Source organism: Oncorhynchus masou, chromosome 24, assembly GCF_036934945.1.
Source record: "Oncorhynchus masou masou isolate Uvic2021 chromosome 24, UVic_Omas_1.1, whole genome shotgun sequence".
Lineage (NCBI taxonomy): Eukaryota > Metazoa > Chordata > Actinopteri > Salmoniformes > Salmonidae > Oncorhynchus > Oncorhynchus masou.
The window spans coordinates 90546155-90570882 of NC_088235.1; the positions used below are offsets into that span (position 1 = coordinate 90546155).

At 45.5% G+C, this 24728-nt stretch overlaps 1 protein-coding gene across 1 annotated transcript in view; it reads right to left on the bottom strand.

Moving 5' to 3' along the window:
* Positions 1 to 24728, bottom strand: part of LOC135512987 (PR domain zinc finger protein 5-like) — a 49695-nt gene that overhangs the window by 3864 nt on the left and 21103 nt on the right. Inside the window, exons 13-14 of the mRNA XM_064935563.1 lie at positions 22599 to 22692; positions 4400 to 4485 (exon numbers count right to left, since the gene is read on the bottom strand). Coding sequence (XP_064791635.1) covers positions 4400 to 4485; positions 22599 to 22692 — 180 coding nt within the window. The remainder of the gene's footprint in view (positions 1 to 4399; positions 4486 to 22598; positions 22693 to 24728) is intronic.

Here is a 24728-nt window from a genome sequence, read left to right on the forward strand (position 1 = left end):
TGGGAGGGACACATTTAGTGCCCAGAGACACAGGATACAAAAGGAGGTACAGATCAGGTTCAATGCACATGTCTGCATGAGTATGTGTGTGTGTGTGTGTGTGAGTGAGTGAGAAAGAAACACCTAACGTAGAGACTAGAGACACCTAACATAGAGACACCTAACACCAAGATTAGAGACACCTAACGTAGAGACTAGAGACACCTAACATAGAGACACCTAACATAGAGACACCTATGGGGGTGTGTGAGAAACTTGGGTGTGGAGGCCAAACCAGAACATAATTGACAGTCTGTGTATTGTAAAATCTGCTAGTTTAACAGGTATTGCTTTTCTAATAAAGTATCACTTTCCCACTTTGGGGAAATCTTCCCCCCTGAATGACATACAAAACCCCCCAAAAAGGGTTAAAGTTCAGAGTTTAGGAAACACATGGATGTAGAGGGGTGATGTGGAGGAACCAGAATGCATCACTCTGGCCCCAGTAACATCTAACATCTGTACCTGGTGACCTCTGCTCTTCAGCAGCTGTCCACCCTAGTGACCTTTGACCTGACCCTCTGACTGGCTGGCCTCTGAATCTGTCCCCTCAGGAGTCAGTAGGGTTATGAATGGAGGGATAAAGCTCTGTTTATTTACACAGAGAGGCAGGAGGATCACATTTCATATCAAACGTGTGGTCAATGGTCATCTCTAAACCAACATGTCCTCATCTTCTGTTACAACATGAAACCCTTGCCCCTACACCCCTAGGCACTTCGTATAGCTCTGAAAGGATTGGAGAGGTATTAGCTATATGATGATAATTCACCTAGCCTACCAGAGGGCAAAGTGGAGCACCTGCCATATTTCTAATACCCATTTCAACTGGTCCGATCACTTAATGCTGTGATTAACCAATCAGAGACTGCAATACTGGATCAATAGGAGCCAGCTGAAACTGACCAATGGAAAAGTATTACAGTAAAACCCTTTTAGAGGTTTTCAAACTGAAAACAGAGGTACTTGGAAGATTATGTTGGAACTATCAGAACTCTAGGCCAAAGTCTAACAAAACCAAACAGGCACCCCCACAGAGAGAACAAGTGGAATGTTAATCAGGGTGTTTACAGTCAGATCACTCTTGTCACATCACAGAACCTTAAAGAGATTAATAAAAATCTCTGACCAGGCAACATGTCAGCAGCTTTATAGGAATCACATGTATTCTAATTGTTGCAGATGGTTTGGTATGTGGGATAAACACACAATTCTTAACAGATCCATCTCTAAACTATACATTAACACTGAGCTGTAGCTCCTTCAGCCAAATGACATTGTTCTGCCGAGTATTGATGTCATCGTCCAGCTCTCTGCTGTGTATCACAGCTCGGCCCATATTTCACTACTGCAGTCACCATGCACTGAGCAAAGACAGAGCCGGGAACTCACAAAGCCATGTCTCAATTCAAACATTAACATTTCATCAAGTCCTCTCTAGAGAATTGGAGCTGATAGGAGTGTCCCGGTCCCGCCAGCTGCCTGTTTCCACTGTACCGTTTCAGGCCAGAAGCTTTACACTGTACCTGCAGCACAGGTTCAAAGGGTGCAATGAAATGGTTTGTGCTTGAGCAAACAGGAAAGGGACTTGAAACATGTCAACAAAACCCTCAGGCCGTACCCATATGAATTAATGATCATGTTAAAAGTCATAAATAAATACTGTATATATGAATATACAGCCCCATATGGCTATAACCACAAACACACACTTCAACACACATAGCTCATGGAAAGCTGTGAAGTGGTGGAGAACATCAGTGGATAGAGAAGTAGTGCAGAGGCACAGGCAGGAAATGACCTAATGAGAGACCAGTGTGACCATGCCCTTCCTCTTATAACACTGAGCTCAGAGTCAGGTTACACGTACGGTGCATTTGGAAAGTATACCTTCCCCTTTTCCACATATTGTTAAGTTGCATTCTTATTCTAAAATTGAAAAAATATATATGTAATCTATCTACACAATACCCAAAAATGACAAAGCGAAAACAAAAAAAAATTAAATACAAAAGAAAAGTATTTACATAAGTATTCAGACCCTTTGCAATGAGACTTGATATTGAGGTCAGGTGCATCCTGTTTCCATTGAGCATCCTTGAGATGTTTCTACAACTTGATTGGAATCCAACTGTGGTAAATTCAATTGACTGGCCATGATTTGGAAAGGCACACACCTGTCTATATAAGGTCCCACAGTTGACAGTGCATGTCAGAGCAAAAACCAAGCCATGAGGTCGAAGGAATTGTCCGTAGAGCTCCAAGACAGGATTGTGTCGAGGCACAGATCTGGGGAAGGGTACCAAAAAATGTCTGCAGCATTGAAGGTCCCCAAGAACACAGTGGCCCCCATCATTCTTAAATGGAAGAAGTTTGGAACCACCAAGACGCCAAACTGAGCAATCAGGGGAGAAGGGCTTTGCTCAGGGAGGGGACTAAGAACCCGATGGTCACTCTGACAGAGCTCTAGAGTTCCTCTGTGGAGATGGGAGAACGTTCCAGAAGGACATCCATCTCAACAGCACTCCACCAAATCAGGCCTTTATGGTTGAGTGGCCAGACGGAAGCCACTCCTCAGTAAAAGGCACATGACAGCCTGCTTGGAGTTTGACAAAAGGCACCTAAAGGACTCTCAGACCATGAGAAACAAGATTCTCTGGTCTGATGAAATCAAGATTGAACCCTTTGGCCTGAATGCCAAGTGTCACGTCTGGAGGAAACCTGGCACCATCCCTACGGTGAAGCATGGTGGTGGCAGCATCATACTGTGGAGATGTTTTTCAGCGATGGGGACTGGGAGACTAGTCAGGATCGAGGGGAAGATGAACGGAGCAAAGTACAGAGAGCTCCTTGATGAAAACCTGCTCCAGAGCGTTCAGGACCCCAGACTGAGGCGATGGTTCACCTTCCAACAGGACAACGACCCTAAGCACACAGCCAAGACAACACAGGAGTGGCTTCGGGACAAGTCTCTGAATGTCCTTGCGTGGCCCAGCCAGAGCCCGGACTTGAACCCGATCAAACATCTCTAGAGAGACATGAAAATAGCTCTGCAGCGACGCTCCTCATCCAACCTGACAGAGCTTGAGAGGTTCTGCAGAGAAGAATGGGAGAAAATCCCCAAATACAGGTGTGCCAAGCTTGTAGTGTCATAAGCAAGAAGACTATAGGCTGTAATCGCTGCCAAAGATGCTTCAACAAAGTACTTAGTAAAGGATCTGAATTCTTATGTACATGTGTATTAAGTTGTTTTATTTGCTTTGTCATCATGAGGTATTGTGTGTAGATTGATGAGGGAAAAAAACAATTGAATCCATTTTAGAATTAGGCCGTAACGTAACAAAATGTGGAAAAAGTCAAGGGGTCTGAATACTTTGCAAATGCACTGTACATGCTCATCATATCAACACCAACGATACCTGTCATGTTCTCCGCTCGTATACATTCAGGAACCCAATGACTGTCTTTCAATAAGACTGTATGTGATTGATATGAGATGTGGATGTATTCTAGTCTACCATCTACAGCTCTAAGTAGTCTTCATTATCCTCCCCAGTCTTAAAGAAATTCACTGTGGGAGCAGCCTAAGTGAGAGTCCTGGCATCACCGCATTGGAAATAAGACCTTCAGCGTTCATGACTGCAGAACTAGACCAACTAGACCCTGCTTGGCGGCCTGACAGAGGTGTGTGAACCTCTATTCCTGGGTGTGTTACGTTCTACAGCTTGGCTGAGCACTGAGCAGATCAACCAAAGCATAGTACTGGAGATGGAGAGATAAGACTTTACGGACACCTCGGAGTTGGTATCTCAGGAAATACTCAACACACACACACACACTCGCAAAAACAGTAGCGTGTGCAGATTTTCCTACATCTATAAAAAGAGAAAAGTATGCTTCAGGATATTTCATGTGACTTATTGAATAGATCATAACTCATGTTGCGGTCAGAAGTTATTTCCTAATGGCCAGCTGGTTTAGAGGTTAAAAACCCCCGTCAAAGAAAACAGCTCCAAAATGTCACTGCTATTCCCTGGCTTTCATGACAGTTTTCTTTTACTCACATACATAAAGACATACATATGCGACCACACACACACACACACACACACACACACACACACACACACACACACACACACACACACACACACACACACACACACACACACACACACACACACACACACACACACACACACACACACACACACACAGAGAGAGAGAGAGAGAGAGAGAGTTGTGGGGAGGTGGAGGGAAATGCAATAATTTCCATGCGGGCAGGGTAACACCAACACCTCAAACTGTTCCTGGAACAAAAAGAGGGGAGAGTGTGGGAAGAGTGGGTGTGGAGACTTACCCGAGTGTGTGTGCGGATGTGCATCTTCAGACCATCATTCTTGCTGAATGCTTTGTCACAGTACGGGCACTGGTATGGGCGCTCACCTAGGGAGAAAACAGAAGGATCAACACACATCAGAGAGAAGGAAACAGAAAAAACAACCCAGAGCATACTACTAAGACAGTGTACAGATGCTTTTAATTAGTTAAGATAAGTAGTTAAGACATATATTTGTCTACACACTAGGCAGTAGGCAACAAACTCTTTGAAACACAAAATACTATATGATGATCAAACATTAGACATACAGTACCTACAGTGCCTTAAGAAAGTATTCATACCCCTTGAGTTATTCCACATTTTGTTGTGTTAAAGACTGAATTCAAAATTAATTGAATATTATTTTCTCACCCATCTACAACAACACATAACGACAAAGTGAAAACATGTTTTTAGACATTTTTGCAAATGTATTGAAAATTAAATACAGAAATATCTCATTTACATAAATATTCACACCCCAAATCTGAGCTTTAAAAGAAGAATTGGAGGTATAAAGAAAGGGAGGGAGAAAAACTAAGATGTTGTGCTGCGGCCAATGTCAGTGGCCTACTATAGTTGATAAGCAGCCAATGTCAGTGGCCTACTATAGTTGATAAGCAGCCAATGTCAGTGGCCTACTATAGTTGATAAGCAGCCAATGTCAGTGGCCTACTATAGTTGATAAGCAGCCAATGTCAGTGGCCTACTATAGTTGATAAGCAGCCAATGTCAGTGGCCTACTATAGTTGATAAGCAGCCAATATCAGTGGCCTACTATAGTTGATAAGCAGCCAATATCAGTGGCCTACTATAGTTGATAAGCAGCCAATGTCAGTGGCCTACTATAGTTGATAAGCAGCCAATGTCAGTGGCCTACTATAGTTGATAAGCAGCCAATGTCAGTGGCCTACTATAGTTGATAAGCAGCCAATGTCAGTGGCCTACTATAGTTGATAAGCAGCCAATGTCAGTGGCCAATGTCAGTGGCCTACTATAGTTGATAAGCAGCCAATGTCAGTGGCCTACTATAGTTGATAAGCAGCCAATGTCAGTGGCCTACTATAGTTGATAAGCAGCCAATGTCAGTGGCCTACTATAGTTGATAATAGTTGATAAGCAGCCAATGTCAGTGGCCTACTATAGTTGATAAGCAGCCAATGTCAGTGGCCTACTATAGTTGATAAGCAGCCAATATCAGTGGCCTACTATAGTTGATAAGCAGCCAATATCAGTGGCCTACTATAGTTGATAAGCAGCCAATGTCAGTGGCCTACTATAGTTGATAAGCAGCCAATGTCAGTGGCCTACTATAGTTGATAAGCAGCCAATGTCAGTGGCCTACTATAGTTGATAAGCAGCCAATGTCAGTGGCCTACTATAGTTGATAAGCAGCCAATGTCAGTGGCCTACTATAGTTGATAAGCAGCCAATGTCAGTGGCCTACTATAGTTGATAAGCAGCCAATGTCAGTGGCCTACTATAGTTGATAAGCAGCCACATATAAGCAGCCAATGTCAGTGGCCTACTATAGATGATAAGCAGCCAATGTCAGTGGCCTACTATAGTTGATAAGCAGCCAATGTCAGTGGCCTACTATAGTTGATAAGCAGCCAATGTCAGTGGCCTACTATAGATGATAAGCAGCCAATGTCAGTGGCCTACTATAGATGATAAGCAGCCAATGTCAGTGGCCTACTATAGTTGATAAGCAGCCAATGTTAGTGACCTACTATAGTTGATAAGCAGCCAATGTCAGTGGCCTACTATAGTTGCAAGGTAATTTGCTAGATAGAGGACTGCAAGCTCCATTTGACACGCGACTCGAGCTACTGAAATAGGTGCGTCTTTCTCATCAATATCGCTTTTTACCATTAACTCCTGTTTCAACCGGGTGTTATTCACTACATAATGGGAGTTGAGACATAGTGTCCACATCACTAAGGAATTAACATGGTCCACACACACCAACACAGCCGTGAAGAAGGCACGACAACATCTCTTCTCCCTCAGGAGGCTCAACGACTTCTGCCGAAGTCGTTGCCTCTCCTTGTTCGGGCGGTGCTCGGAGTTCGACGTCACAGGTCTTCTAGCCATCATTGATCCATTTTTCATTTTCCATTGGTTTTGTCTTGTCTTCCCACACACATGTTTTCAATCCCATTCATTACTTGTTGTGTATATAACCCTCTGTTTCCCCTCATGTCTTTGTCAGAGATTGTTTTATTGTCAGTGTAGTGTGTGTTTGTCAGTGTAGTGTGTTTGTTGTATAGGTGCGCGTCGGGTCCTTGTACCAATGTTTGTTTGTTATGTACTTTTAGTGTTATGGAGCATACTCCGTGGACTTTATTAAAAGACTCCATTTTACACTCCATTTGACTCTCCTGCGCCTGACTTCCCTGCCACCTATTACAGCTATGCATGACAGAATCTCTGACCATATATGAAGTCAGCAGGAGAGGACACTATGCCCATGGACCTGGAGGAACGCGTTCAAGAACAAGCGAGGGAGCTTGATGTTATCAGCTCCGTCATGGATCACATTGTCATGAAAATGGATCGCTGGGAGAGACAGGGAGTTTCTCCAGCGCCACCACCACCACAACCAGCAGTGTAGCCTAGTGGTTAGAGTGTTGGACTAGGAACCGAAAGGTTGCAAGTTCAAATCCCCGAGCTGACAAGGTACAAATCTGTCGTTCTGCCCCTGAACAGGCAGTTAACCCACTGTTCCTAGGCTGTCATTGAAAATAAGAATGTGTTCTTATCTGACTTGCCTGGTTAAATAAAGATAAAATAAATCTCCGGTCAATGTTTTTTCCTCTCCGGATTCTAAGATCCATTTATCTCTACCTACGGGGTACAACGGAGATACTGCCGGCTGCCAGGGTTTCCTCCTTAAACTGAACTCGGTTTCCTCCTTAAACTGAACTAGCCACGGCCTCCCCAGTACCATCTGACCGTGAGAAGAGTTACGCCCTCGTCTCATGCCTCACCGGGAAAGCCCTGGAATGGGCCAGCGCTGTGTGTAGTAGGGAGGATGCGGCGCTGGACCATTTTGAGGAGTTCACCCGCCACTTCCAGATAGTATTCGATCACCCACCTGAAGGCAAAGCAGCGGGTGAGGGCCTCTATCATCTGAGGCAGGAGACGAGGAGTGCCCAGGATTTTGCTTTGGAGTTTAGGACCTTGGCTGCCGACGCTGGATGGAGCGACAGGGCCCTGATCGACCATTACCGTTGTAGTCTACGCGAGGACGTCCATCGGGAGCTGGCCTGTAGAGACAACACCTCACCTTCGACCAGCTGGTGGACATGTCCATCAAGCTGGACAACATGCTGGCTACTCGTGGACGTCTAGATCGGGGTCTGGTTGTTCCATCCTCCCGCACCCTCTCTCCCGAACCTATGGAATTGGGAGGGATGGTGCGCAGGGAGACCGGAGGGGGTTCCCGCTCCGTAGAAGCTTTGAAGGTGTGGAGGCATTGGCTTGAAGGGGCTAAACACCCTTTTCTCATCTGGACTGACCACCGCAATCTGGAGTATATCCGGCAGGCGAAGAGATTGAATCCTCGCCAGGCAAGGTGGGCCATGTTTTTCACTCGTTTTGTGTTTGCTCTTTCTTACAGACCAGGCTCCCAGAACGTTAAGGCAGACGCATTGTCTTGGCTGTATGACACAGAGGAGCGGTCCATGGATCCCACTCCCATACTCCCAGCTTCGTGTCTGGTGGCGCCTATAGTGTGGGAGCTGGACGCGGACATTGAGCGGGCGTCACGTGCAGAGCCTTCTCCCCCTGAGTGTCCAGCTGGTCGTCTGTAAGTTCTGCTGTCCGCGACCGATTGAAATATTGGGCTCACACGTCACCCTCCTCTGGTCATCCTGGGATAGGTCGGACGATGCGCTGTCTTGACGGGAGATACTGGTGGCCCACTTTAGCTAAGGACGTGAGGATTTATGTTTCTTCCTGCTCGGTGTGCGCCCAGTGCAAGGCTCCTAGACACCTGCCCAGAGGTAAGCTACAACCTCTACCCGTTCCTCAACGGCCGTGGTCGCACTTGTCGGTGGATTTTTTGACTGATCTTCCACCTTCACAGGGTTACACCACGATCCTGGTCGTTGTGGATCGGTTTTCTAAGTCCTGTCGTCTCCTCCCTTTGCCCGGTCTCCCTACGGCCTTACAAACTGCAGAGGCCCTGTTTACACATGTTTCCGGCACTATGGGGTGCCTGAGGATATAGTATAGTGTCTGATCGGGGTCCCTAGTTCACATCAAGGGTCTGGAAGGCGTTCATGGAGCGTCTGGGGATCTCGGTTAGTCTTACCTCAGGTTTTCACCCTGAGAGTAATGGGCAGGTGGAGAGAGTTAACCAGGATGTGGGTAGGTTTCTGCGGTCTTATTGCCAGGATCGGCCGGGGGAGTGGGCGAAGTTCGTGCCCTGGGCAGAGATGGCTCAGAACTCGCTACGTCACTCCTCCACTAACCTTACTCCCTTTCAATGTGTATTAGGGTATCAGCCGGTTCTGGCTCCTTGGCATCAGAGCCAGACCGAGGCCCCTGCGGTTGACAATTGGTTTTGGCACGCTGAGGAAACCTGGGAGGCAGCCCACGTCCACCTTCAGCGTGCCATAAGGTGCCAGAAAATTGGCGCAGACCGTCGCCACAGTGAGGCCCCAGTGTTCGCACCAGGGGACAGGGTCTGGCTCTCGACCCGAAACCTGCCCCTTCGCCTGCTCTGCCGGAAGTTGGGTCTCGGTTTGTGGGGCCGTTTAAAGTCCTGAGGAGAGTGAACGAGGTATGCTATGGGTTACAACTACCCACTCATTACCGTATTAACCCCTCGTTCCATGTGTCTCTCCTCAGGCCGATGGTGGCTGGCCCACTCCAGGAGGCTGAAGTGCGTGATGTTCCTCCGCCTCCTCTAGACATCGAGGGGGTTCCGGCGTACTCTGTTCGATCCATTTTGGATTCGAGACGTCGGGCGAGGGGCCTTCAGTACCTCGTGGACTGGGAGGGGTACGGGCCGGAGGAGAGATGCTGGGTTCCGGTGGAGGACGTGTTAGATCCTTCCATGTTATCAGAATTCCACCGTCTCCATCCGGATCGCCCTGCACCTCGCCCTCCGGGTCGTCCCCGAGGCCGGTGTCGGGGACGAGGGGGGTACTGTCATGACTTCTGCCGAAGTCGTAGTGTGTTTGTGTTTGTTGTATAGGTGCGCGTCGGGTCCTTGTACCCATGTTTGTTTGTTATGTACATTTAGTGTTATGGAGCATACTCCGTGGACTTTATTTAAAGACTCCATTTTACACTCCATTTGACTCTCCTGCGCCTGACTTCCCTGCCACCTATTACACCTATGCATGACACAAGGACCCTCAGATTCTCAAAAGATTCTACAGCTACACCATTGAGAGCATCTTGAGTGGCTGCATCACCGCCTGGTATGGAAACTGCCTGGCATTCATCTACAAGGCGCTACAGAGGGTAGCGCATACGGCCCAGTACATCACTGGGGCCGAGCTCTCTGCCATCCAGGACCTCTATACCAGGCGGTTTCAGATGAAGGCCTTAAAAATTGTCAAAGACTGTTCTCTCTGCAACTGCACGGTAAGTAGTAATGATGCACCAAGTCTGGAACCAACAGGACCCTGAACAGCTTCTACCCCCAGGTCATAAGACTGCTAAATAGTTAACAAAATAGCTACATGGACTACCTGCATTGACCCCTTTGGCATTCACTCTTATGACTCATCACATTCGCTGCTGCTACTGCCTATTATCTATCATGTTGGCTAGTCACTTTAACCATATCCAAACTCTTCAGGACCCTGTCTTTCAAAGATAATTCGAAAAAATCCAAATAACTTCACAGATCTTCAAGGGTTTAAACACGGTTTCCCATGATTGTTCAATGAACCATAAACAATGAATGAACATGCACCTGTGGAACGGTCATTAAGACACTAACAGCTTACAGACAGTAGGCAATTAGGTCACAGTTATGAAACTTTAGGACACTAAAGAGGCCTTTCTACTGACTCTGAAAAACAAAAAAAGATGCCCAGGGTCCCTGCTCATCTGCGTGAACGTGCCTTAGGCATGCTGCAAGGAGGCATGAGGACTGCAGATGTGGCCTGTGAAATAAATTGCAATGTCCGTACTGTGAGACGCCTAAGACAGTGCTACAGGGGGACGGACAGCTGATCGTCCTCACAGTGGCAGACCACGTGTAACAACACCTGCACAGGATCGGTACATCCGAACATCACACCTGCGGGACAGGTACAGGATGGCAACAACAACTGCCCGAGTTACACCAGGAACGCACAATCCCTCCATCAGTGCTCAGACTGTCCACAATAGGCTGAGAGAGGCTGGACTGAGGGCTTGTAGGCCTGTTGTAAGGCAGGTCCTCACCAGACAAAACCAGCAACAACGTCACCTATGGGCACAAAACCCACCATCGCTGGACCAGACAGGACTGGCAAAAAGGGCTCTTCAGTGATGAGTCGCGGTTTTGTCTCACCAGGGGTGATGGTCGGATTCGCATTTATCGTCGAAGAAATTAGCGTTACACCGAGGCCTGTACCCTGGAGCAGGATCGATTTGGGGATGTAGGGTTCGTCATGGTCTGGGGCGGTGTGTCACAGTATCATCGGAGTGAGCTTGTTGTCAATCTCAACGCTGTGCATTACAGGGAAGACATCCTCCTCCCTCATGTGGTACCCTTCCTGCAGGCTCATCCTGACATGACCCTCCAGCATGACAATGCCACCAGCCATACTGCTCGTTCTGTGCATGATTTCCTGCAAGACAGGAATGTCAGTGTTCTGCCATGGCCAGCGAAGAGCCCGGATCTCAATCCCATTGAGCACGTCTGGGACCTGTTGGATCGGAGGGTGGGGGCTAGGGCCATTCCCCCCAGAAATGTCCGGGAACTTGCAGGTGCCTTGTGGAAGAGTGGGGTAACATCTAACAGCAAGAACTGGCAAATCTGGTGCAGTCCATGAGGAGGAGATGCACTGCAGTACTTAATGCAGCTGGCGGCCACACCAGATACTGACTGTAACTTTTGATTTTGACCCCCCCCATTTGTTCAGGGACACATTATTCCATTTCTGTTAGTCACATGTCTGTGGAACTTGTTCAGTTTATGTCTCCGTTGTTGAATCTTGTTGTGTTCATACAAATATTTACACGTTAAGTTTGGTGAAAATAAACGCAGTTGACTGTGAGAGGACGTTTCTTTTTTGCTGAGTTTATACATGTACCTATCTACCTCATACCCCTGCACATTGACTCTGTACTGGTACCTTGTGTACATAGCCAAGTTATCGTTTCTCATTGTGCATTAATTCCTTGTGTTATTATTTTTCTCTCTGCATTGTTGGGAAGGGCCCGTAACGAAGCATTTCACTGTTAGTCTACAGCTGTTGCTTAAGAAGCATGTGACAAATACAATTTCATTAAATGTTATATAGTTGACAGCATTAGAAAGTTAAAATTCTTCCCATTTCAACAAGGTGATACCTGCATGTTTTCTTTTGCCTTGTGTTTGATTTGTGAGCGTAAGCTTCTGTTAAACATGAAACAAAGTAGACCCCTAAACTAATGAATATGTTATGTCTTCATCAAAACCATGTTTTTGTTGCATATTTCAGTCTGAAACCTGTCCAGGTTGTAATCTATTATAAATGGCACACTAGCAGTTCTCAAAAAAATACTAAAATAGAGGAGACATCTATTATTCCAAAACTGCAGCTTGTGGTTGGAACACATATTTCCATACTTCAATCAAACAGTCCAGTTTGAATTTCTGATAAAGGTGTAATGATTTGGCAAGGAATGCTGCTTGTCTACAGTTTGGTTTGATTGTTACTTTTGATTTTGACCCTCCCATTTCTGTAGCCCTATAGAGCTTGTGTATGCAGCACCCATGCGTGTAGAGGGAGCGGTTGAGTGAGAGACACGCAACAGAGGGAAAAGAGAATGTAGGGAGAAGTTGGCTAGGTTTCTTTTTTGTTGTGAGTCGGTAATGCACATAACAAATGGAAGGAACACGAGTCAATGTGAATTAACGGCTGTCTTCGGGACAAAATTTCAGCTGCCCATTTGGGCACCATTGAAGCAGATTCCAGATGCCTTAAGACTCGTACACTGATTGCATCCAACTGTAAATAACATCCATGTTGAAGCATTTTAATGCACGACCCCACTGAGCATTTCTCCTTAGCTAAGATAATCCATCCACCTGACAGGTGTGGCACATCAAGAAGCTGATTAAACAGCATGATTATTACACAGGTGCACAATAAGTGTACAATAAAAGGCCACTCTAAAATGTGTAGTTTTGTCACAGGACACAATGCCACAGATGTCTCAAGTTTTGAGGGAGCGTGTAATTGGCATGCTGACTGCAGGAATGTCCATCAGAGCTGTCGCCAGAGAATTGAACGTCCAACGTTGTTTTAGAGAATTTGGCAGTACGTCCAACCGGCCTCAACCACACACCACGTGTAATCATGCCAGCCCAGCTTCTTCACCTTCGGGATCGTTTGAGTGGGGGTAGGGGGGTGCTGAGGAGTATTTATGTCTGTAATAAAGCCCTTTTGTGGGGAAAAACTCATTCTGATTGGCTGGGCACCCCAGTGGGTGGGCCAGTCTAACATGTGGGTGAGCCTATGCCCTTCAAGGCATATCAATAAGCTGATTAAACAGCATGATCATTAAACAGGTGCACCACTGCCCAGTCATATGAAATCCTTAGATTGACTGATTTCCTTATATGAACTGTAACTCAATAAAATCTTTGAAATTGTTGGTAATTTTCAAAAAACACTCACTTGTTGATATTTAGCTAACATTATAAAAGCAATATGAACTAGAGGAGACAATGGCCTGTGCTTAAATGTTTATTTCATTACAGCTCATCGGTTTACATTGTGCTACTTCCGTCCCACCCGTCTCTCCTGTAACTTCTCCCAGGCTACACCCAAGACTAGCTAGCATGATACTTGAAACCTGTGCTGTCATTTAGTCACGAGATGGGTTAAGAAAATTATATACTGTATGTTTCGGACCTTAAACAACTAAACACAACTTTTCAACTGAAAAACACTTCCGGGTCAGTTTAAAAAAATAACTTACATCGCTCAAAACAACTTTTTGTTGATAACTCGGTGAAACATTGTCAGACTGGGCTGTTTTTTGCAGGGAGGTTTTCCTCCACATTAGGAGCGTGTAACACTAGATTTTCCTTCACTGGAACTAAATGGCCTAGCCCGAACCATGAAAAACAGCCCCAGACCATTATTCCTCCTCCACCAAACTTTACAGTTGGCACTATGCATTGGGGCAGGTAGTGTTCTCCTGGAATCCACCAAACTCAGATTTGTCCATCAGGACAGCCAGATGGTGAAGCGTGATTCATCACTCCAGAGAACGTGTTTCCACTGCTCCAGAGTCCAATGGCGGCGAGCTTTACACCACTCCAACCGATACTTGGCATTGCGCATGGTGATCTTAGGCTTGTGCGGCTGCTCGGCAATGGAAACCCATTTCATGAAGCTCCTGACAAACAATTCTTGTGCTGACGTTGCTTCCAGAGGCCGTTTGGAACACGGTAGTGAGTGTTGCACCAGAGGACAGACAATTTTTACACCCTACGCGCTTCAGCACTCGTCGGTCCCATTCTGTGAGCTTGTGTGGCCTACCACTTTGCGGCTGAGCAGTTGTTGCTCTGAGACGTTTCCACTTCACAATAACAGCACTTACAGTTGACAGGGGCAGCTCTAGCAGGACAGAAATTTGACAAAATTACTTGCTGGAAAGGTGGCATTTTATGATGGTGCCACATTGAAAGTCACTGAGTACGGCCATTCTACTGCCAATGTTTGTCTATGGAGATTGTATGGCGGTGTGCTCAATTTTAAACACCTGTCAGCAATGGGTGTGGCTGAAATAGCCGAATCCACTAATTTGAAGGGGTGTCCACATACCTTTCTATATATAGTGTCCTTCCATCCCGGGTCACTCTTATTTTATGACATTTTCTTATTGTTTTAATAGTAAAAATATTTTTTTACATGTAAAGAAATATTATCTATTTGTCACATCCCTACAACCCATACACAGGCTGGCCTGGCCCAGTGTAGCTGAGCTGAACCTGGGCCCAATGGATCAAAGGTAGGCTAGCCTAACTCCCTAAGTTCCTATCTGAACACGCTCCGTAAGATGGCAAAGAGGATGTGACAGGCTGTCAGTCAAAGAGCCGGCAGACACGTGGATCTATTTACCCCTGAGCTGATCCTCAGCCCAGATAGCACAACCAGCGCTGATTACCAACCTATATATGGAAGATGAGGTAACCCATATAAATGCAAAGAAAATAACCATTCCAAGGGAAAATACAGTACAATACATGTAAGGAAGTATTTTGGGGTTCCACCACAGCTATGTTACTGGTTCTGAACTATTGAAGTCAGAGGCAGAATATTCCTTTCACAGAGGCTCACAGTAAGTTATTGTTAACTACACCTCAACAGTCACGACCAGGTAACACAAGGAAACACCAAGGTATGAAACTAAAGACAGTGAAATTCGGCTCATTTCTGGGGTAATGGAATCCGTTTATTTTGGACAGAATGAGTCCCTTCTGAACAAGAGCTGCTCCTGCTGGTGTTAATGGAGCCGATCCAGGGGGAGACGTGAAACAGCTAAATGTTAACTTAATAAAACACTGCCTTAAGAGGGATACAGATGACTCTGTGTGTGGGTGTGTCCTTGCGAGTACAAAAATCTAATTTCTCATTCATTTTGTTGTAGCATAATCTCTCTTTAGTGACTAATTGTCAAAGAGAAAAAGATTCTTTAATCAGATAGAGGAGGAATTGATGGGGGGGATGTTTTGCTCTTGTATGTAATAAGGTTAATGACCTGAGTGTCCCAGAGAGATGGAGAGTTAACATGCGGGGATGCTTATTCAATCAGAGGAACCACAACCACCCAGAGAGAGAAAGAGTACACAGCAGAGAAATATCACCCATAACAAACATTTAGCTCTGTTTGGGTCTATTTCACCACAGACACAACTTAGACAGGTTTTAAACTGAGCTTCCAGGTGAATGTCATTCACATCCACCTTGTGCTGTACGAGATGATGTGGTTTTGGGTTAAACACTATTCCTGTCAGTCTTCTATTACCAGACTTCATTGGGAGTGGACTAGGCTGCATCCTTTACAGATTCACTCATTTTCTGGGAAGGAAAAAAAATATTTGTCATGTTTCAGAGTGTCAAATCTGTTTAAGTCTGCTCTAACTCATTTTACTGGTTTGTTTTCATTTGTGTCTGTGTGTCTGCCCATTTCTTCCAACCCAGTACATTTTTATTCAAACCAGGCTAGCTATCACTTTGCTGTCCTTATAAATGTTCTTTTTTTTTTTAACTTAACCTTTATTTAACTAGGCAAGTCAGTTAAGAACAAATTCTTATTTACAATGACGGCCTACATCGGCCAAACCCGGACGATGCTGGGCCAATTGTGTGCCGCCCTATGGGACTCCCAATCACTGCCGGTTGTGATACAGCCTGAATTCAAACCAGGGTGTCTGTATTGACGCCTCTGGTACTGAGTGCCTTAGAACACTGTGCCACTCAGGAGACCCAAAACCCCATAAACCAGGAGTGGCCACAGAGGTAGAATGGGCGCACCAGACCGTCCTGTCTTATCCATCAAACATATAGCTTGTAAAGGGTTAACAACAGGCCTCATGTACAGTGTGGAATGATCACACATTCAGAAACATGAGCAGAGGGCAGCTCAAAATCACATCCCCCGATAAAATCCCTGTTCTGCTCAATTTCAGCCTCGAGGATGCCTTTGTTGACAAACAGGAAAATCGGAGTCCCAGATGTGCCATCTCTCACAGAGGAGAGAGAATCTGTCTGTTATGTAGCATGATGGGGTATCAGGGTAAGGCTGGTCCTTTCCTTGGGGAGCCCTAGAGAAGGCATTTGTGTGTTCTAATATGGTTGATACAGTGTGGTAGCGTGCTCTGACTGCCTCTGCTCTGCGGCTTGCAGCGCATCCCTCTCAGCAGGCTGAGTATAAACTGATATACTGTACAGACACCCACACTCTGCAAACGGAGCATTAGTCCTCATCATTGTTAACAGCAGGGTACAATGTGGTCACTAGGATCAAACTTACGTAAATGTTCAGTAACATTATCCTCCTTCCACAGTTGACTGACACACAACCCCAACCCTTTGGCACCCCTCACACCAAACCAGACCAGCTCTCTCTAACACACGCCTGACGATACCCCAAAAATACCCCAAAAAGATCAGCTCAATCCTTTGCAAGATACAAACATGGACCAGAACCAATAGCGATCATTTCAGGAATAATTTCCTTGAGGTGACAAGGTTCATATGAGAGGCGCTATGTCCTTTCAGTTGAACAGTAATGTAACTGGAAACCATCCACTTATTATCTAGATTGTTGGGGATTATGTGGTGAGGCTGGGCTCTGTGTGGTGGAGATGGTAACTGATTTAGCTGAAATGGGACACCATCTCTCTGTGACCCTGGGTGTCTCTCTGCCACCCACCCCCCACGGTGCTCCTTACACCCCTTGTCTGCTAATCGATCCGTTTGGCACCCCTAACAGTGTGTGTGCGCGCGTGTGTGTGTGTGTGTGTGTGTGTGTGTGTGTGTGTCTGGTAAGCAGATGGTCTTGCTCGTCGCATGTCTGCCACACAGCGTTCGTGTTACGGAGAACGCTTTGTAGCTCCAGGCCCTAGTCTGAAAGACATTATCGCTGTCCATCAGAAATGTATTCCTGGCTTCCTCCAGTCCAGCAAGACACTGGCGCTTCCCGGCCCCTCTCTCTCTTTGCCTCTCTCTGCATGCCGGCAGGGGCCACTGAGGTAATGTGATATCGATCTGTTTTATCCGATAAGAAATTTGCCTTTGATCAGCCCCAGAAACACTCAACAACTTTACACTTGGCCTTGCCATTAGGGCCAGGGCCTCCAAAGACTGCTCTACTTCCTCAAACATTTCTCTTAAACTGGCCCATGTGAGAATACCTGTATCACAGAACTTTACACCCTGCCCTCAGCTCTACCACACACCCACACACCACAATGATCCATAACTTAAAACTACCCTCACCATACACCTTTTTCAGTGGAAACTAACCTCCTTAGGCCTTAAGAGGAGGAGAGGAGGAGATGAGGAGAGAAACTTGTCTCTGGGACAAACTGTACTATTAGAACCAGGGGACCTCAGATATCAACATGACATCATGTCCCTACAGGCTGACAAAAACACAGAGACAAACAGCCATAAATAAGTGGTCCTCAAGTGTTTTGCAGAGGTCTGCCAGATGTACATTTCAACTGCATGTTGTGACCAGAGACACACTGCATACTTAACAACTGTCAAGACACTGGTCTCCAGCAGAGTACATTTCCCTTAGAATTATCCATCGTTTTCAGTCCAGAAGACACAGAGCCACTCCTCACTCTGGTCTGGACTCTCAGATGGAAACTCAAGACATCTGCTTGACTGTCTTTATAATGACAAACAGTACCATATCTTTACACACATCATGCAGAGGGATGGGTCATGGGTGGAATGACTCAAACATTTTACTTCTCTTGTATCTTGCACAGACACAGATTTTTTAAACTAAACTACCAATTAATCTCCATGTTTAACCAATAACTGCAAAGTTCACCATTTTAATGTACGTAGGTGGAGCCAATCATACATTTGGAACCCTAAATATTACAATTCCAGAAACGTAATCCAAAATATAAAATCTCACACAAAGAACTTCTCTGTTTAGAGACACTAAATAGTTGAACTGGGTAATTCCACAAGTGACAATTTGCGAGCGTTAAACTATGACATTTGCTATGATGTCAGTAACACTCATGCCACTGGGTTTTGTAAACATTTCCTTTGGCGTAAGCACCTTGGTCAACCCCAGGACTACCATATAACATCACTGCACGCTGTAGAAAACTCAGTCACACTGACCAATTATCTATTTATGTTCATTTGCATTTACACCAGTTTTATGCCAAGATGAATCATCTGGTGAATTAATACTTAATATTCTCTGGAATCCCCTGTAATGTCCCCACCCCCTTCCACTTTTCAATGTAGAATGATAGGATTTCTGATTGGGACTTTCAGACATGGAGTTTGGTGGAGGATGCCCCCTGGATGCCCATGACATCACCCCCGGGCCTCTGGGGAGAAGTGTCCCACCCGCTCTGTCTGCCTGGAATAATGCTTGGGAATCAATCAACAGCTAAATTCCATGTTACTATGTGTTAGCCAAACAACATCCAAAATTAATGGGATGGCCATTCATTTCCTCATAAACAGGCCATACTATTAGTGCATTCAATGGAGCACTTCGATTGTTTTTCAATTCAAAGTGTGCTATAAATTCAATTATTAGAGTTAATACATAACCTCTCCAAAATTGTTTTTACAATTCTGTGATGACCAGTGTCCAGTGAAACAGTGATTACCAGTGTCCAGTGAAACAGTGATTACCAGTGTCCAGTGAAACAGTGATTACCAGTGTCCAGTGAAACAGTGATGACCAGTGTCCAGTGAAACAGTGATTACCAGTGTCCAGTGAAACAGTGATTACCAGTGTCCAGTGAAACAGTGATTACCAGTGTCCAGTGATAACTGCTCCCGGGGGTAAAACACCTGCTGTGACAAAACTTTGCAAATCATCCAGTGTGTTTATTGTTTATCAGGTAAATAAGTGAAGCTGTGCTGTTCCTGTGAAGGGACACTGGTAAATCAAAGAATACCAGGCTTTAACTTTTTACCATCTAGAGAGGCTGTCAACATACAGGCCTTTGACCTCAGCTGGGGGCATCCTTTAAGGAGATTATTGACAGGGAGAGATGCCACGTTAAAGGTTTATTTACAGAACTAGCAGCCACATGAACAAAACGACACCTAGTAGTGTACAGAGACAACACAAGTCTTTTACAAATGTCTTGTTCTTTTACACAGTTTGTTTTACAGGACATGATAAGTGTCCTTCCTTTTTAACTGTACTTAACAAAACCTAACCGACATGCACTAGTCATACCTCTGTCTTCCTACCTGCAGAGGTCAAATGCCACTAGAAGGGAGATACTCTACCCCAATTAATATACCCCCATTACTGGTTCAGTTCATACAGCATCATTTGTAAGCCCACACTATGCATTCCCTGTATAATTCATGCATAATGCTACACTAACACTTCAAAGCTGTTCTGGAAAGAACAGTATGTATACCCAACAAATAACTCCTCAATGTAAGAGAAAAAAAGTTGTTGAGTTTTTTTTAAATGGGAATAACTCACTTTTCCTCAACTTTCTTTACACAAGAAACAACAAAAGCTTGGTCAAGTGAGTTCTGGGCTATAGAATGAGAGGACAGATTTACAGCCAGTCAGGGTCAAGGGTCATCCCGCTGTATGCTTTCTTGGAGTGGTCTTTTCTCTCTCTTCTCTCCTTCCTCTTTTCTTTCTTTGAGGTGTCCCCTCCGCTCCCACCCCTCACGCTGCATTCCCTCACAACCCCGCTCTTTGGTTTATTCTATATAAATACAAACAGCCTCATCGATGTTCCACACTGCCACACACACACACACAAACCAGATACACACACTCACTCTTTATTTTGTGCCTTTGGAACTTTGGAGAGGGTGAATAGAACTGAGCTAGCAATGAAATGGTTTCAGACTAAATCCTTACCTAAATAAGTAGGAATAGGCATTAGGTTAATAGATATTTAGTCATAGATAAATTAGCACATTATTAAAACTATCAAAAGGCATTTGATTCCTTAATCTTAGAGTCCTGATTAGGTATATATGACTGGAAAATGGGACATAATTCATTAAATTGGATGGTGGTCAGTGATAGTAGTGATGGTCGTGATAGTGATTGATGCACTAGTGATTATGTGTGTACTTTGGATCTCAATGGCAGAAAAGCCCATGGAAAATCTTTTGTACTAAAAAGCTGCAAACACAATCTAGAGATTAAGGGGATTGGGGAATGGAAATCACCATTGTTTGTTGGGAGCTACGTAGCCTGAGAGGATGTATGTGGCATGACTGGAGTGAGGATTCAAGCTCACATACAGGGAAGACAAGAGGAGAACAGGAAAGATCGGTGGGGGAGGACAAGAGGAGAACAGGAAAGATCATTGGGGAAAGACAGGGGAGAGAACAGGAAAGATCGTTGGGGAAAGACAGGGGAGAGAACAGGAAAGATCGGTGGGGGAAGAAAGGGGAGAGAACAGGAAAGATCGGTGGGGAAGACAGGGGAGAGAACAGGAAAGATCGTTGGGGAAAGACAGGGGAGAGAACAGGAAAGATCGGTGGGGGAAGACAGGGGAGAGAACAGGAAAGATCGGTGGGGGAAGACAAGAGGAGAACAGGAAAGATCGGTGGGGAAAGACAGGGGAGAGAACATGAAAGATCGGTGGGGGAAGACAAGAGGAGAACAGGAAAGATCGGTGGGGAAAGACAAGAGGAGAACAGGAAAGATTGGTGGGGAAAGACAGGGGAGAGAACAGGAAAGATCGGTGGGGAAAGACAAGAGGAGAACAGGAAAGATCGGTGGGGAAAGACAGGGGAGAGAACAGGAAAGATCGGTGGGGAAAGACAAGAGGAGAACAGGAAAGATCGGTGGGGAAAGACAGCGGAGAGAACAGGAAAGATCGGTGGGGAAAGACAGCGGAGAGAACAGGAAAGATCGGTGGGGAAAGACAGGGAGAGAACAGGAAAGATCGTTGGGGAAAGACAGGGGAGAGAACATGAAAGAACGGTGGGGAAAGACAAGAGGAGAACAGGAAAGATCGGTGGGAAAGACAAGAGGAGAACAGGAAAGATCGGTGGGGAAAGACAGCGGAGAGAACAGGAAAGATCGGTGGGGAAAGACAGCGGAGAGAACAGGAAAGATCGGTGGGGAAAGACAGGGGAGAGAACAGGAAAGATCGGTGGGGAAAGATTGGAGAGAGAACAGGAAAGATCGGTGGGGAAAGACAGGAGAGAACAGGAAACATCGGTGGGGAAAGACAGGGGACAGAACATGAAAGATCGGTGGGGAAAGACAGTGGAGAGAACAGGAAAGATCGGTGGGGAAAGACAGAGGAGAGAACATGAAAGATCGGTGGGGAAAGACAAGAGGAGAACAGGAAAGATCGGTGGGGAAAGACAAGAGGAGAACAGTAAAGATCGGTGGGTGAAGACAAGAGGAGAACAGGAAAGATCGGTGGGGAAAGACAAGAGGAAAACAGGAAAGATCGGTGGGGAAAGACAAGAGGAAAACAGGAAAGATCCGTGGTGGAAGACAGGGGAGAGAACAGGAAAGATCGGTGGGGAAGACAAGACAGGAAAGATCGGTGGGGAAAGACAGGGGAGAGAACATGAAAGATCGGTGGGGAAAGACAAGAGGAAAACAGGAAAGATCGGTGGGGAAAGACAAGAGGAAAACAGGAAAGATCCGTGGTGGAAGACAGGGGAGAGAACAGGAAAGATCGGTGGGGGAAGACAAGAGGAGAACAGGAAAGATCGGTGGGGAAAGACAGGGGAGAGAACAGGAAAGATCGGTGGGGAAAGACAAGAGGAGAACAGGAAAGATCGGTGGGGAAAGACAGGGGAGAGAACATGAAAGATCGGTGGGGAAAGACAAGAGGAGAGAACAGGAAAGATCGGTGGGGAAAGACAGGGGAGAGAACAGGAAAGATCGGTGGGGAAAGACAGGGGAGAGTCTAAGTGGGAGAGAGGCAAGAGCCAAAAAGTAAAAGTAGAGAAATAAAAAAAGGGAGGGAGGGGTAGATGGAAGGAGTGTGTGACTGTGCCAGGTCTCTGCACTAGTCTGTTGGTAAGGAAACACACAGGAATGTGTAGCTCTCCAGTTCAAGGCAGTTTAATGAACATCCACTCTGAGACACTGTTACCATTCTGAGCTCTGGGGAGCAGGCTCGCGGGCTGATAGGGTGGATCTGGTAGATTGGATTGGTCGATCTCACACCGTTTTACAGTTAGTGATGTTCAATGACAGTTGATGAATTTAACCAAACAATTAGGACAATATAGTTGAATTTGTCCAAATGACCAGTTATGGGAGGCCTACTGACCTGTATGGCTGCGGATGTGAACCCTCAAAGTTCCATTGCTGGCAAACTTCTGTCCACAATATGGGCAGATCTTCTCCTTTTCCCCTGTGTGCGTCTGGAAAAGATCAGAAAACATCTTGTTTGTATTTAGGAAAGACAATTGGAACATGCAGTGGTACAACTTTGCCTCATTACAGAGCACACAGTGATCACTGATAGAGCATACCCGTCACTTGGATACTAAACAGAGAAGCTCTTAAGGTCTGGTGGTTATATGGTTATATACCATTTACAAGTTGTTTTTTTTACAAAGTTTTTTTAATAATGTGTTGGATAAATGATCAAAGTTGTTTAATATACTGTATATTGTCAACAACAACAAAAAAGACTCAAAGTCGACCTCATGCAGGGTGAATTCAAGGGTGATCTTCTGACAAATATTCGATGTCAGTCATTTAACCAGAGACCCTGTTCAGCACTGGGAGCATCTACCCCACTGAAAAACCAGACCACACTGCAACTAGACACTGTTACTAGACACTGGTGTTCATGGGAACTCTACAGCTCTCCAATGGGAACTCTATAGGCTCTGAACTCTACAGCTCTCCAATGGGAACTCTATAGGCTCTGAACTCTACAGCTCTCCAATGGGAACTCTATAGGCTCTGAACTCTACAGCTCTCCAATGGGAACTCTATAGGCTCTGAACTCTACAGCTCTCCAATGGGAACTCTATAGGCTCTGAACTCTACAGCTCTCCAATGGGAACTCTATAGGCTCTGAACTCTACAGCTCTCCAATGGGAACTCTATAGGCTCTGAACTCTACAAGCTCTCCAATGGGAACTCTATAGGTTCTGAATTCAACAGGCTCTCCAATGGGAACTATACAGGCTCTGAACTCTACAGCTCTCCAATGAGAACTATACAGGCTCTCCAATGAGAACTGTAGAGGCTCTGAACTCTACAATCAATAAATTAATCAATCAATCAAATGTATTTATAAATCCCTTCTTACATCAGCTTATGTCACAAAGTGCTGTACTGAAACCCAGCCTAAACCCCCAAACAGCAAGCAATGCAGGTGTAGAAGCACAGTGGCTAGGAAGAACTCCCTAGAAAGGCCATAACCTAAGAAACCTAGAGAGGAACCAGGCTATGAGGGGTGGCCAGTCCTCTTCTGGCTGTGCCGGGTGGAGAATATAACATGGCCAAGATGTTCAAATGTTCATAGATGACCAGCAGGGTCAAATAATAATACAGGCTCTCCAATGAGAACTATACAGGCTCTGAACTCTACAGGCTCTACATGGGAACCCTACAGGCTGACTAGTGGTTTCAATTAAGTCTTTCTCCTGGAAGCTGGATTAAAGAATACAAGCGATGCAGGCATCTCATTAGAGACAAAGAGCCAGGAGGGTGAGGGGTAGGGTGGAGACCAGATAGATCTGCTCTGATTGCATTCCTCTCCTCATCCCGCTTTCTCCCCTTGCTCCTCAAAGAGAGGAGTGTGCTGCACCCAGCAAGCCTAAATGTTCTCTCCCTCTTTCTTTCGTCCTTCATTCTCCTTCACTCCCTCTCTTTCTTACTCTCTGCTGAAAGGTAGGTATGTGGTGAATTCTGCTGCTGGCCTGATGTCAATTCCACAGAATAAACACAAGTATAAGAAGCTCAAATGCTGAGTGACAGTTTAAACAGCAGTACAACAATATAGACAGGAGTACCCCCTTTCTATCCTCCTCTTCTCTCCATCCCCCATCACCCCCTGCATCCCACGCCACCGGCGTTATGTTACATAAGCCCTTTCCTTCATTCTCCCTCTCTCTCACACAGACAGATGTCTTCCAGATGCCTCAATGTACAATTGTTTGGTTTGTTGTTTGAAGGACAAGGAGAAATATCACTGGTATTCTTACTTCATAAAAAGCTTCATATAGTTTTCCCTATGGAACATTATGTTCCAAAACAACACTTTTCAAGGTATTGGGGTTAGACGTAATCATTAAACCATCCTTGTAATACGGATGTGACATGAATAACTTGGCCAAAACCGCTGTCATTTCTTCACACACAAAACAAAAACAATATACCGGTACTGTACATTCTACCATTTAACAATTGAGTCGATAGCGAGGTGGGACAGCCACATATC